The sequence below is a fragment of the Cornus florida genome, unplaced genomic scaffold, assembly GCF_030987335.1.
Source record: "Cornus florida cultivar Cherokee Brave unplaced genomic scaffold, ASM3098733v1 CherokeeBrave_3.0.0_Hap2_Chr08, whole genome shotgun sequence".
NCBI classification, from domain to species: Eukaryota; Viridiplantae; Streptophyta; class Magnoliopsida; order Cornales; family Cornaceae; genus Cornus; species Cornus florida.
In genome coordinates, this window is record NW_026775578.1 from 43,682,501 (window position 1) to 43,695,421 (window position 12,921).

General features: G+C 33.9%; 1 protein-coding gene across 1 annotated transcript; it reads left to right on the plus strand.

The window, feature by feature from the left end:
• The first annotated feature begins 2,703 nt into the window (after positions 1 to 2,703).
• Positions 2,704 to 8,256, plus strand: LOC132271530 (IAA-amino acid hydrolase ILR1-like 5). Its single transcript, XM_059772929.1, has 5 exons — positions 2,704 to 3,330; positions 3,486 to 3,611; positions 6,243 to 6,557; positions 6,911 to 7,039; positions 7,698 to 8,256. The coding sequence occupies exons 1-5, from the start codon at positions 2,986 to 2,988 to the stop codon at positions 8,076 to 8,078; spliced, it is 1,296 nt and encodes a 431-aa protein (XP_059628912.1). The 5' UTR covers positions 2,704 to 2,985; the 3' UTR covers positions 8,079 to 8,256.
• The last annotated feature ends 4,665 nt before the right edge of the window (positions 8,257 to 12,921 follow it).

Here is a 12,921-nt window from a genome sequence, read left to right on the forward strand (position 1 = left end):
GTTCAATGGGAAAAACAAGTAACAGAATAAATTGTGTGAGCACATCAATGTTCATTTCCCTATAATGTGATGTGGGTGTTCAATCCTGTAATTACAGGATCACTCTTGATAGATTCACCGTATAATTAATGAGGAGACTGAGACATGAGTCTCTTAATGAATTCTATAGATCGGATTTCTGATTGGGGTGTACACAATCACTTTTGATAGATTCACCGATTTATCTTACAATGAAGAGGATGCGATTAAATTCTCTTATTGAGTCCATAACCGGTATTCGGTTGGAGTGTGTAAGGTCACTCCTGATGGACACACCGATCTAAGTGTGGAAGTAGGACCGCTTCTATAGGATCTAGATTAGCTTGATCCTTAACGACACTCAGAAGTATGGATTCTGGACATATGGCCGAACGTGTCAAACTTTAGTACTTTATCTCCGAATAGAAGTGTGTGTGTAGTATTTCTTATCCATCAACGTGGTTCTTGGTTTAAGATATCATTCAACAAGTTCTCAGATAAAATCAAGGGTACTTACATTAGGTAATGGTTCAAGTCCAAAAGACACCATTATTGATGCATATAACTGTATCGATCAACAAAAGGAATTTGAAACAAGTGGGGGATTATTGAAGTTATGTTTCAAATTAATATCGTAACTCTATATTTATGAAGACAAAGTATTAATTTTACAAACTTTAAACTTTAAGTTTTCACCTGATGCATTTAATCTACTATATTGATATGTTATTTATGAGTTAAGTTTAAAGTTACATTAAATACTTAATTAATGTCTTCTCAATATACTATTATAAATAGTATGGCATATTAAACCTATGAGATATACAGACACTCTCAATACAAGTAAGAAAGAAAAAGAGATTTAAAAAAGTATTTTCAAATTATTGAGTTTGAGTGTGTGAGTGTCATACTTTTAGTTGATCGGAGAGAGATAAATACACAGGTTCATAATGAGAAATGCAACCTTCATGAATATACAGTTTTGATAACTGGACTTAGTTAAATCCCGTAGATAGTGCTGCCATTAAAATTCCGTTACACGTAGGAGAGGCTTCAACTATCTTCAAGAAGCGATTATGTGCCTCTAAGCCTTGATATTCCCCATTTCAATATATTGGTTCTAACACTTTTTTGTTTGATTGAATGGAAGGTATAGCACAAAGGATTGAATGGAAGGTATCCCCATGCAGTTCTTGATAAAAATTGAAACAAGTTGTGGAGAATGTATAGGTTGCAACTCGGGTGGGTTGAAAGTATAGCTTGAGCCCAACTCGACATATGGAATGTTTAACCCAAGTTTAACCCTAACGTTACCTTTAACCCTAACTATTCAACCTGAATCCAACCCATCCTTCTAGTTTTAAACTCGGGTTTGTAACTCGGGCTTAGATTTCGGTTTTAAAAGGGGTTAATTTGTGTTACCCATATGACCAATTTGATTAAATTACTCTTAAACAAAAAATATTATAAAAATTTGTTGTAAATTTTTAATAAAATTGCTACAAATGCTTATAAAAGTAATTCTCCTAAATGCTAATATACAATACATTGAGATTTAAAAATGGAAATTGAAAAGAAAAAGGTGTTCATAATTTGAAGGGTATATATAATGCATTTAAAGTTAAAATATATATAAAAATAATATTATACTTCATGTTTGGATTCGCTCGGATTGCTAGCACCTCAACTTAAACCCAACCCTAATTAAGTTCGAGTTAAGATTTTTTAACACAAGCCCGACCCTAATTACAAAAATGATTAGCTTACCCAACCCAAGTTGCACCCTATGCATTACCAATATTTTGGTCTAAAATGACATGGGTTAAATGTGAAGATCTCAATTGTGAGAATAGAGTTACAGAAAAACATAACCATTTTCGACAATCTCTGCTTAATGTTCAAGTCATTTGGTTTGGAATTCAACTTCCATTCCAAGACACAAATTGATTTTGCTATCAGAAACAAATTCTCCACAGTTATAGATTTATGCAATTCTCAACATCGAGATTGGTTCGGTGGTAACTCAAACACGAGCACACCTAAACTGATTCAATGATTTGAATTTTAACGGTTCTCTGTTGCTTGTTACGAGGCATGTTGGGCTTATTTCTATAGGCGTAGATTCCTGTAACAGAGCTGGTAATTTTTAGTCCCATTTGTGTTTTCACAGGCTTGGAGCAACTCTGGTCCATCAGTTTGTTGGGCCAAGTTGATATATCCATTTTCGGTACAGTTATCTTTTATTTTTATAATATTTCTTTAACCATTGGAGAAAAAAAAAATTGAAAATTTAAGAAGTATTACTACAAAAGTTGTTCATTGGAATTTAGTAATTATCTTTTTTATCCTTTATATTTATAATATTTGTTTAACCATTGGAGGGAAAAAAAAAAAAAAAAGGAAATTTAAAAAGTATTACTACAAAAGAAGTTCATTGGAATTTAGTTATTATCCTTTAGATGCTGTAAATTGTTGGCACATTTTTTTTTTTGTTGGGACTCTTCCAATTAGATTAGAGAAGTTTTTCCTAATAATTTGTCGAATAACTCAATAATATTTTAATAAAATAAAAAATAATAAATATTATTAAATATAAACTGAATTTGGGTTGGGCTAAGATTACAAACCTCCAAGCTCAGTCCGAAACCCCTACTCTTTGTCACTCAGTTGTCGGAGAAGGCGGCTCTCCTTGTGGATTATGGATAGTTAAGGGATTTAAAATTATGTTATTGTATTTTTAATACAAAATATAAAATAAAAAAAAAAAACAAAAAACAAATTCAGTATAATTCAACAAGTTCAAGTTTGGTTAAGAGCCAGGTTGTTGACTTCTTGAAGCTCGCAAATTTCACCTCATCACTGTTCTATTTTATTTTATTTTATTTTATTTTATTTTTTTGTTGTTGAAAAATTTCAGAACTACCATTGATTTTGCTTTCAGAAAGTACTTTGATTGCTTTCAGAAACATGGGTTGTCCAATTTTTGAACCCATTTTGCTTTTATGGGTCAGTTGTGTTTTGGCGATTCAGGGTGAGTATGAGTATGAGTATGATCAAGACTACGCAAGTCAAATTCTGAGGTTAGCAAAGAAAGACAAAGATTGGTTAGTCTCGATAAGAAGGAAAATCCATGAAAACCCAGAACTCCGATTCGAAGAACACAACACCAGTGCTCTTATTCGGAAAGAACTGGACAAACTAGGCATTTCTTACGATTTCCCATTTGCCAAAACCGGTTTGGTGGCCCAAATTGGCTCCGGTTCTAGCCCGATCGTCGCTCTGCGAGCCGACATGGATGCCCTCCCTTTGCAGGTATAATTCAGACACCAAATTTTCTCTTCATATACATAATAGAAATATACACTCACATATACATGTATGCTTACACTTTCATCTGCATTGGTGTTTTAACTTTTAATAAGTCTATTATTCTGATTATATATATATATATATATATATATATATAGGAGCTAGTTGATTGGGAGCATAAGAGCAAAATTGATGGTAAAATGCATGGATGCGGACACGATGCCCATACAACGATGCTGCTTGGTGCTGCCAAGTTACTCAATCAACGAAAAGATAAATTTAAGGTGTGTTTTAAATTCACAAGTATAATATAATATATGGTGGATTAAATTGTGTTTGGATGATTTTTATTCAAAGGAAAATGTTTGTTGTATAGTTCTTGTCAATTATACTCTTGCAAGAGGGGTTATGTGCTAAATCGTCATGTCATGAACTTCAAATGGTTGGTCGCAGTGTTCATGAGCTTGAACTACCTAAGTTCGCCTTCTTCACGAGCTTATGCAACTTCTATGTTAGTTTTTCAAGTCAATTGCGTATACAGATTCATTTCTCATGGTTGAAATTCCAATTCATGATGCAACTCATGATTTATGCGATGGTAAAATTTAGTTTAGAATCTTTAGACATGATTGATTTCCGCGGGTATATGTCCTCTGAAGTTCAGATGGTAGAACATTAACTCACTTGCACAAGAGAATAAACCCAACTCAACCCTTAATTTAATTTTTTTACAATGAAGATTTGACCAAAGGGTTTTAGGCTTTTAACTGATACAGATAGTCTTCTTCCTAAGATGACTGCATTTCCTTCGGATTGCTTGGATAGTCTTTGTCAAGAATGAGAATTTGAGTATCTTTTTCAATATCTGAATGATGCATTCCCATGTCTGGGACTTGAACCCAAAACTTCTTCCTTTGCAAAAAAAATAAGATCATTTCTTTTTTCTTTTCATTTTGTAAGGATGAGAATTTGATAATCAATTGACAAGAATGATGAAGGAACAAGAAACCGGGAGGTTTAAAATTATTGTCAATAATATTTTGCTGCATAAAATCTCCTTATACGGAAATATAGTAATAATAATGCAATTGTTTGTAACATTTTTTTTTTTTTTTGGTATAACTTGAGCACTCTTAGGTGTAAACCAACTTTTTTTGGATTGTCTCAACTAGTCTAACATGAGACATTTTCAGATTGCTTTCTTTTTGCTGATATGATTTGATTGAAAAACAGAACAAGGAATTTGAGTACACCAATGATGTTGGATGTGGCATGAATAATGGTTAATGCATTGCTGTTATGTCACATTCTTCGAGTAATGTGTATGTCTAATGTGTTTGTAGTCAACCTTTTCCTAAACTGGGACATACCAGGAAAGAAAAAGGGATGTCACCCATCTTGATATTATAGATTTTGTAACATCCTAATTCTTTCTGCTGCAAATGCTATCTGAATCATATTCCTGAATGGTTGAATCCTGGTCTATATCCCTAATCTGTCATGCTGCCATTTTTTTTTTTCGTAAATGGGAAAATTTTATAAAAATAAAAACAAGAAAGTACAATTACAAGAGAAAATGAAGGCATGCTTTCATTTTACAAGAGAAAAGTAAACAGACCCAACCCTAAAGACAGAATGAAAGATTTAGAAAACAGGTTACATAACATGAGTTCAAAATTTTATACCAAAGTCTTCAAGTTTTATCCCGGCCATCTCAAGGAGTTCCAATAATGTGACGTAGTCTCAAATTTCGTTCTTGCCAAATATTCCAAAAGATTGGTGTAAAGATCATCTCCATTAATTTATTTTCAAAGAGGAGGCTCTTGGGGAATTGATAAACCACTCCAACAATTCTGAAAGTTAAGTAGCGTAGGCATGTTCCAGGGTAAGACCATCATCAAACCAACTCTACATTTGCTTTAGAAAGCTACAAGAAAAGAACAGGTGCTCTGTTGAGTCATTGGCTGAAGAATAGTTATGGCATGCAGATACAAAAACCATTCCTCTTTTCTGCAAATTACTTTGGAACCCTATTTAGTATTCAGTGGATCCCGACAGCATGTAATAGCCATTTTGGGCCTACCATTATTCCAACAAAGCCTGTACCATGACACTCCGTTCTCTGCAAATTTACATTTGTTCCAGACAGCTTTAAAAGAGAAGGTACAATGTTTCCAAGTGATTTTATAAGTTCCTTGCTGAATATGTGAAGTTATGTAAACTAGTATATACATAATATTCTAAATCACCTATATTTCAGAAGTTGATGAATCATTTTTTTTATGGTTTCTTATGCTTCATACCTTCTATAGTCCTCCAAAAGAGAAGTATCTGAGTAGAACAAGCTGGAGGTTACAGATTTTTATTTTTGTAATTGTTTTCTTTCTTGTGTTGGAAAATTCAAATATATCGGCGTTTAACTGCTTTTCTTTTATATAGTTGTCAGCTTGCCAGATGGAGGTTGGATGAAACAGAAGTGAATCAGTTAATTTTCTTTGTCGCAGTATTAATTTTTAAATTACTGTCTTTATTTGGGATAGTTATAATTGGACGGATCATATTACGGATCATATTTTTCTGCTCTTCTCTTATTTTATTTGTGACTCAATTTGACACACAACTAATTCGTGGCTTGAATCTAAATTCAAAATGGGACATTCATGCTTCTGGACTGTTGAAGCACCCTGTAAATGGATGGTGAATCATTTGCTTAATTGACGAGGTTAATCATTGAATGTGCTCTTTGCTTCCCTTATCAGTAGAATTTCTCTCTCTCTCTCTATATATATATATATAGTTAAATTACGTTCCTATGTAGATTGTTACGTGGAGGTACTCCATCTCATCTAAACTGAACTTACAGATTTACTATTCCTGTTAAAATATCCTAATTTTTGCTTTATTTTGTGTTGAAGGGAACTGTAAGACTTCTTTTCCAACCTGCTGAGGAAGGAGGTGCTGGTGCATCTCACATGATAAAGGAAGGCGCTCTTGGTGGTGCTGAAGCAATATTTGGAATGCATGTTGATTATACAATACCCACGGGAAGCATATCAACCATTTCAGGACCTTTTTTAGCTGCTGTATGCTTCTTTGAAGCGAAAATAGAAGGAAAAGGTGGGCATGCTGCAGAACCCCACATTGCTGTGGACCCAATAATTGCTGCATCATTTACAATTTTGGCATTGCAACAGCTCATCTCAAGGGAAACGGATCCCCTCCAAAGTCAAGTATTCTCCTATTTATCTATTTATACAATCTCGAGTTTCCCCCCTGCTTTATTGTATTTGAACCTACTGAAATATGGCAGTTGCCGATGACATAGTCCCTTGACCCTTTGAAACAGCTCCGATGCATGTTTCCCTTATGAATATAAGTTAAAGCTTTACCTATTTAACTTATATTTTCATTTAAAGAAATCCATCTTATGACTGTAATAAAATTTATTTGGAATAGTAGGCATCTTCTTTTGGTAGTTTGGGTGCTTATTTCTTGGCATAGAGAAGAATGGAACGTATAGGAAACGTTTAGCATATAGGATGCTTAAGTTGATTTAATGCTAATACATGGGTGTTTGCTGAAGGTGCTGTCTGTTACTTATGTCAGAGGTGGGACGGCATTAAATGTAATTCCATCATATGTTGAACTAGGGGGTACTTTGAGGAGTCTCACCACTGAAGGTTTGATCCAACTCCAGCAGAGGGTGAAGGAGGTATTCACTAATCCTAAACCTTTACTTTTGGATAAATCGAAAGCTTCATGTTTGATATTCATTTTCAATATGTAGGATTTACCTCAATTTTTGTCTAATATTATGCATCTACCTCAATTTTGGTGCTTTGGTTGAACTGACACACCACGCAGTAATTCTCTCAAGTCATTGGCCTTCTTGTTCTTTCTAGAGTTGCTTTAGGCTCTTTAGAGATATACTTAAGGACAACATCCCCATGTTCCTATTTGATTGATTTAGAATCTAAAATGAAACACAATGTGCTTTACAAAAATTAAAGCATATTGTCCCGGGACTAAGTCTTGTGTATAAATTCAATTTATTTGTTCGTTCTTCCGGTTAATGTTTTGCTAACCTAAGCATATCAGTATTGGAACCAAACTCCATTTCGAGTGAAGCCATAGAATGGTATAATTATGCAATTAAGCTTTGAATCTTTGAGACAAAAAGTCCATGTTTCCACCTGTGTTATTTGAACTGTTCTCTTATAGGGTGCTTTTAAGTTGGAACACCTTGCTGCCTGTGTCGATTGGTTTGAATGCCTTCAAAGTCTGAAAATTTTCTAAATTGTTTTTGTAAACATGAAGTCTTTGGCTAATCCATGTCAAGTTAATCATGTCCACATCTATGGAGCTCACAGGTCATCAAAGGACAGGCGGCTGTACACAGGTGTACTGCATATGTTAACATGAAAGAAGAGGATTACCCAGCATATCCAGCTTGTGTAAATGACCCGACGTTGCACCAGCACGTGGAGAGGGTCGGTGGACTCCTGCTCGGTCCCGAGAATGTCAAGGTGTCTGGCAAGGTGATGGCAGGGGAAGACTTTGCCTTCTATCAAGAAGTGATTCCTGGATACATGCTCAACATAGGAATAAGAAATGAGAAAGTGGGGTCAGTTTACTCCCCACACTCTCCTCACTTCTTTCTTGATGAGGATGTCCTTCCAATTGGGGCAGCACTGCACACTACTCTTGCAGAGACATATCTGAATGAGCACCAACATTCTGTTATGCTGTGAAGATTTCATGGTGCAAAATGTATTGAGAGCATGGACAAACTCTAGTGATTTCACAATAACTTTGTGTTGAACTTTCTGTATACACATGCAATGGATAAAAATATACGTATGTTTGTAAACAGACTATGTCTTCAATTACATACTCATGGAGGCTCTATCTTTGAAACAGTAGTAAAAATGACCCAATAGAAGTTTGTGCGTGTTTGTGTGTGTAATTGTGCACATAGCAGCACAATCTTTCAGTTGCCAAATGTTTTTTTTAGGAACTAAGTTCCATTGTGTATAATTTACACTTGTATTACTTAATAATTACTAATAATAAATTGTTAAAAAAGATATGTATTCCTCCTCTTCTTTTTTTTTTTCTTTTTTTTTTCCCCGGTAATTAAATGATATGTATTCCTTGTTTTCTTGTATGCTTGAAGTTGCAAAAATAACAATACTTAATAGTTCCATGAGTTAAGAAATGAATTTTTGTTTTCCTAAATGGGATGATTTTATAAAATTAAGCAAGAAAATACAAGAAAATAAGGAGGCATATACCCCTTTAATTACAGACAGAAATGGAAAAACCCTATTTCAATAAATGTATTATCTTATATTTTTATTAACTATTTAAAGAATTGAATATATATAGAGTATACATGAATTTAGGCAAAGAATGTTAGAAAATTTGGTTGTCCAAATTAGGCAAAATATAAAAAATAAAAATCAATTTAAACTTCTCAGTTTTCTGTAAAATTGTCCCTGGATTGCCCAATTTATAGTCAAATTGATCTCAAGAGAAAGATATTTGAGGCTAAATATTACTCTTTCAAAGTAGAATGTCCGGGATTCAAGTTCTCATGACGGCAAAAATGTGTGTGTTTCTTGCTAACGTTAAAAAAAATTAAATATTGGAAGATACAATAATATATTAGTTGCATTATGTGGACCTCTCCCAGAATCTGTTAAAAACAAGCCACACCTGATGCCCAGGTTTTTATAAGACATTAACACCTTTTATGGTGTTAGAGAGCATGGTGTGTGTGTTGAAATGGTTCTCATTTTAAAGACAAGAAAATATTTTGAGCCCACTTTACATGCCCACTCCATAGTCTCCATACATGCATTGCACTTTGCACCCAAGCATTCAAATTACCTATATAACCTCAACATTCCTAGAATGCAGCCTCTCTTTCTTTCACCCGACCCTACCTCAGTCTTGGTTTTTGAGGGGGATTCCACAATAGACTACGAAGTCTTTCAAAACACAAAACACACAAAACATGTCATGCCCACCCCACACCCCCCCCCCCCCCCCCCCCCCCCCCCCAATTTATAAGTGGGTTCCATTTTTGGGGACACCATGAATTTCAAAGTTCAATTATTATTATTATTGTTACTATTCTCGAAAGTTCAAGTAAATAAGTACACACAGGTATAATATTATTTTTATTTTAATAGGATTTAAACATTTATTTATTTATTTATTTTTGAGAAAAAGAAAATCATATCGCCTTAGTTAATATTTTCATTGAGACACTCGCATTGGCGGATCCAGGGGTGGGCTCAACCAAACCACCCCCCAAAAAAAAAAAAAAAAAAAAAAAAAAGTTATTATTATTACTGCTATTAGTCCATCCAAAAAAATATTAACCCACCATTCACCTTGGACACTCATAGACACACCGACCTATTTAGACTTTAAACACTCAACTTCTCCATTAATTTTTTTTTTTTTGTAAATTGCTTCCGCTAAAATTACACCAACGATTGTCCCCATAATTTTTTTATCTTCTTGTTAAAGAATAACATAATTTTCTGGGTCAGCCCAACACTCACTCACTCATTTGCACTGTTCATTTATAAATTATATTCAGATACATGTACGAGATATCCATGTTTATTTATAAATATATGGTGTATTTGTTGCGGTCTATCAATCAATCAAGGGGTAAATATATTAATTTAGATCATCCAAACTTTTATGATTGATATATCAAATGCCATGTAATTAATGAATGATACAAAGTTATGGAGACATCTGAGACAGAACAAATTGTGATGATCCGTCAAATTTGGCATCAATGTCTTGTTATTTACATTGTCACGTGTTGAATTTTTTGGATTTCAAGAAATGACATGGCCTCTGTTTTGTTCTAGTATTGCTTTATTTACTTTTGAACGAGTTAAGAGGAGAGAAAATAGTATTAATTTGTATATATGTCACACACAAAAAATTACCCTTTTTTGAGAATCTAATTTTTTAAGAGGGTAATTTTTAATATATATTTTTTGTGATAGTAGTTGGGAATAAATTTTCAAATATATCCTTTTAGGATGAATACACATACTTTTATATAACTTCAAATATGGTAAATTAGGAATATTAAAAAAATGATACATTGGATTGTGAGTTGGGACAATTATTTTGGAATAACTAAAAATAGAAAAGTGAACACTTTTTATGAGACTGATGGAGTAAATAAATAGTAGGGGTGTGCAAAAAATTGTCAATCCGAAAAACCAAACTGGACATGACCGAATCGGGCGGTCTCGGCCAATTTCATAACGGTTCGGTCCGGTCACCGTTCTAAAATAATAGAACAGTGAATTTTAGTTTGGTCCCGGATTAGGGTCCTATAGGGCTGGTCCAGCCTAGTCTGAATCGTTATAATATGTATATATATATATATATATATATATGGACAATACTTGTCTACTCACCGGTGAGTACGAAGTTCTTACTTACCCTTGATGTGACACAAAAATAATGTGGCAAGTGTTCTTAAAATAAAAATAATAAAAATTAAAAAAATTGATTAATTTTGCGCCACATTAGAGTAAGTATGAACTTCCTACTCACTGGTAAGTACGTAAGTATTATCTATACCTATATACTACTCTTAACTTTGTAAGGAATTTCGACAAAAAGATCAAATGTGAGCCAACATTTATCACTGTCTGATTTTTTTTATTTGTTTTCGTTTCTTCCAATGTTTTATTTTTGGGTGCGTGCCATCATTCTTCCACTATTTCATTTTTTTTTCTTTGCTCACGCCGCCTCATTCAGTTCTTAGTTCTCATCATTACGGGATCCAGTTGTTGATCAATCTCTCCCACACAACCTTCGAAGTTCGGTCATCGCCATCGATCTTTTATCGTTACCGTCAATGACATCCTTTCTCACACTCACTCCTCTTTTCTCACGGCATGTTTGTGCCTCAAGCACAACCAACAACGACAACAAATCACCCCTCTATATAATTTTGCCCCCCATATAAATTCCTAGATCCTTCCCTACAAACCGGACATTGTGCACCCCTAATAAATAGTAGGTAATCATTTACTTTTATTCTTTTTCTTCCGTTTCTTCCTTTAAAAAAAATCCCAGACTTCTGACGCTATATCATTCCTTTTTTTTCACAGAAAGAAAAGCAAATCCTCTTTCATTGAAATAGGTTTTTGCTTATTTTCCTTACCTTCCCATACTTGTATATAAAAGAAAGTGATCATAACCTAATTTACCCTCTCTCTTTTTCAAAAAAAAAAAAAAAAAAAAAAAAAAAAAAAAAAAAAAAAAGTGAGATAACATTTCCCTTTCCCTTTTCCATTTCGTATCCTCCTTATTTTTCTTTCAATTTCCTTAAACCTCACATTATTAATGATGGTACTGTGTCTTCAAATGTAGTGGAAAACAAAAATAATGAAATTTCTATTTTCACGTTCTTCCCATGGCAAGGGACAAGCTCTTTTTCTATGAGCTGTATTTGCACCACCATTTATAACAATTCCTTGAAATACATCCTTTCCCTTTGAATAAAAAGAAAGTGTTGATTTGATGAAATTTCCAACACAGGATTATGGAATGACAAAAAAGCCCTTCAAAAGTGTCCCTATAATGAACTCAATCACAAAAATTATGGTTCACCAGTAGAGAACCAAAAACATGACACTTATAACTCAAGTCTTTGCTTTACTTGTAGTAATGCCCTAACACATTCTTGCTTCTTTATATATTTCTCTAGAGTTGGAGACATGTCTTATGGAATAATCATGAATAGTTTAGTGTTAATTAAGGTTGTAACAACCTAGGTTAGATCTGTGGTCCCAAACAAGTTTATGTCCATTCCTTCTGCTGACTTCCATAGACCATAGCTTTGATGTTTCAATAACAACTTACAATAAATCTTGCACATCTTAGTAGGACCCTACAAGCAATCTCAATAGCCAATGAGAATCAGCCAAGTGTTCTAATCAACAACAATAGTTTTTTTTTTTTTTTTCAGATATATATATATATATATATATATATATATATATATATATATATATATTTAAAGTTATGCAAAGTACTTGGAGAAAAAAAGGTTGAGTTAATGGGTGGTTGAGTATGATTGTTTACTAACTAGACAAAGCAAGAGTGGTCTAGATGCTGCTAACTGCTATCCTAATGGTATGGTTGGGACCCTACCCTTCTTTGATTAGAATCTCAGAAGAACAAACTATTTGCATCCACGTAAACATTGTCACTAGAAAGGTGAGGACAATTAAAATAGGGCAACCTAACATGAAATCTTCTTGAGGGGGTGCCCTCTTTTTGGCTGGATGTCATTTTTGATTTCTCCTTTGGTTGGCATCTCAGATCTAAACCTTTTTGAGTTGGTGATTCAATTGGTGCCCAATGCTGACTCACTTCCACGCGTAACCAATCGAAGTAAGGTGGATCAATCATTTCTGCAAATTAAACTAGGAAAAATTAGTTTTGTCCTAGATGTAGCACAGTTGGATGGTAGGATGGATCTTCGATGCGTGAACAAATGGTATCCGTATACCGAGCGTGGGTTTGAACCCCTCCACC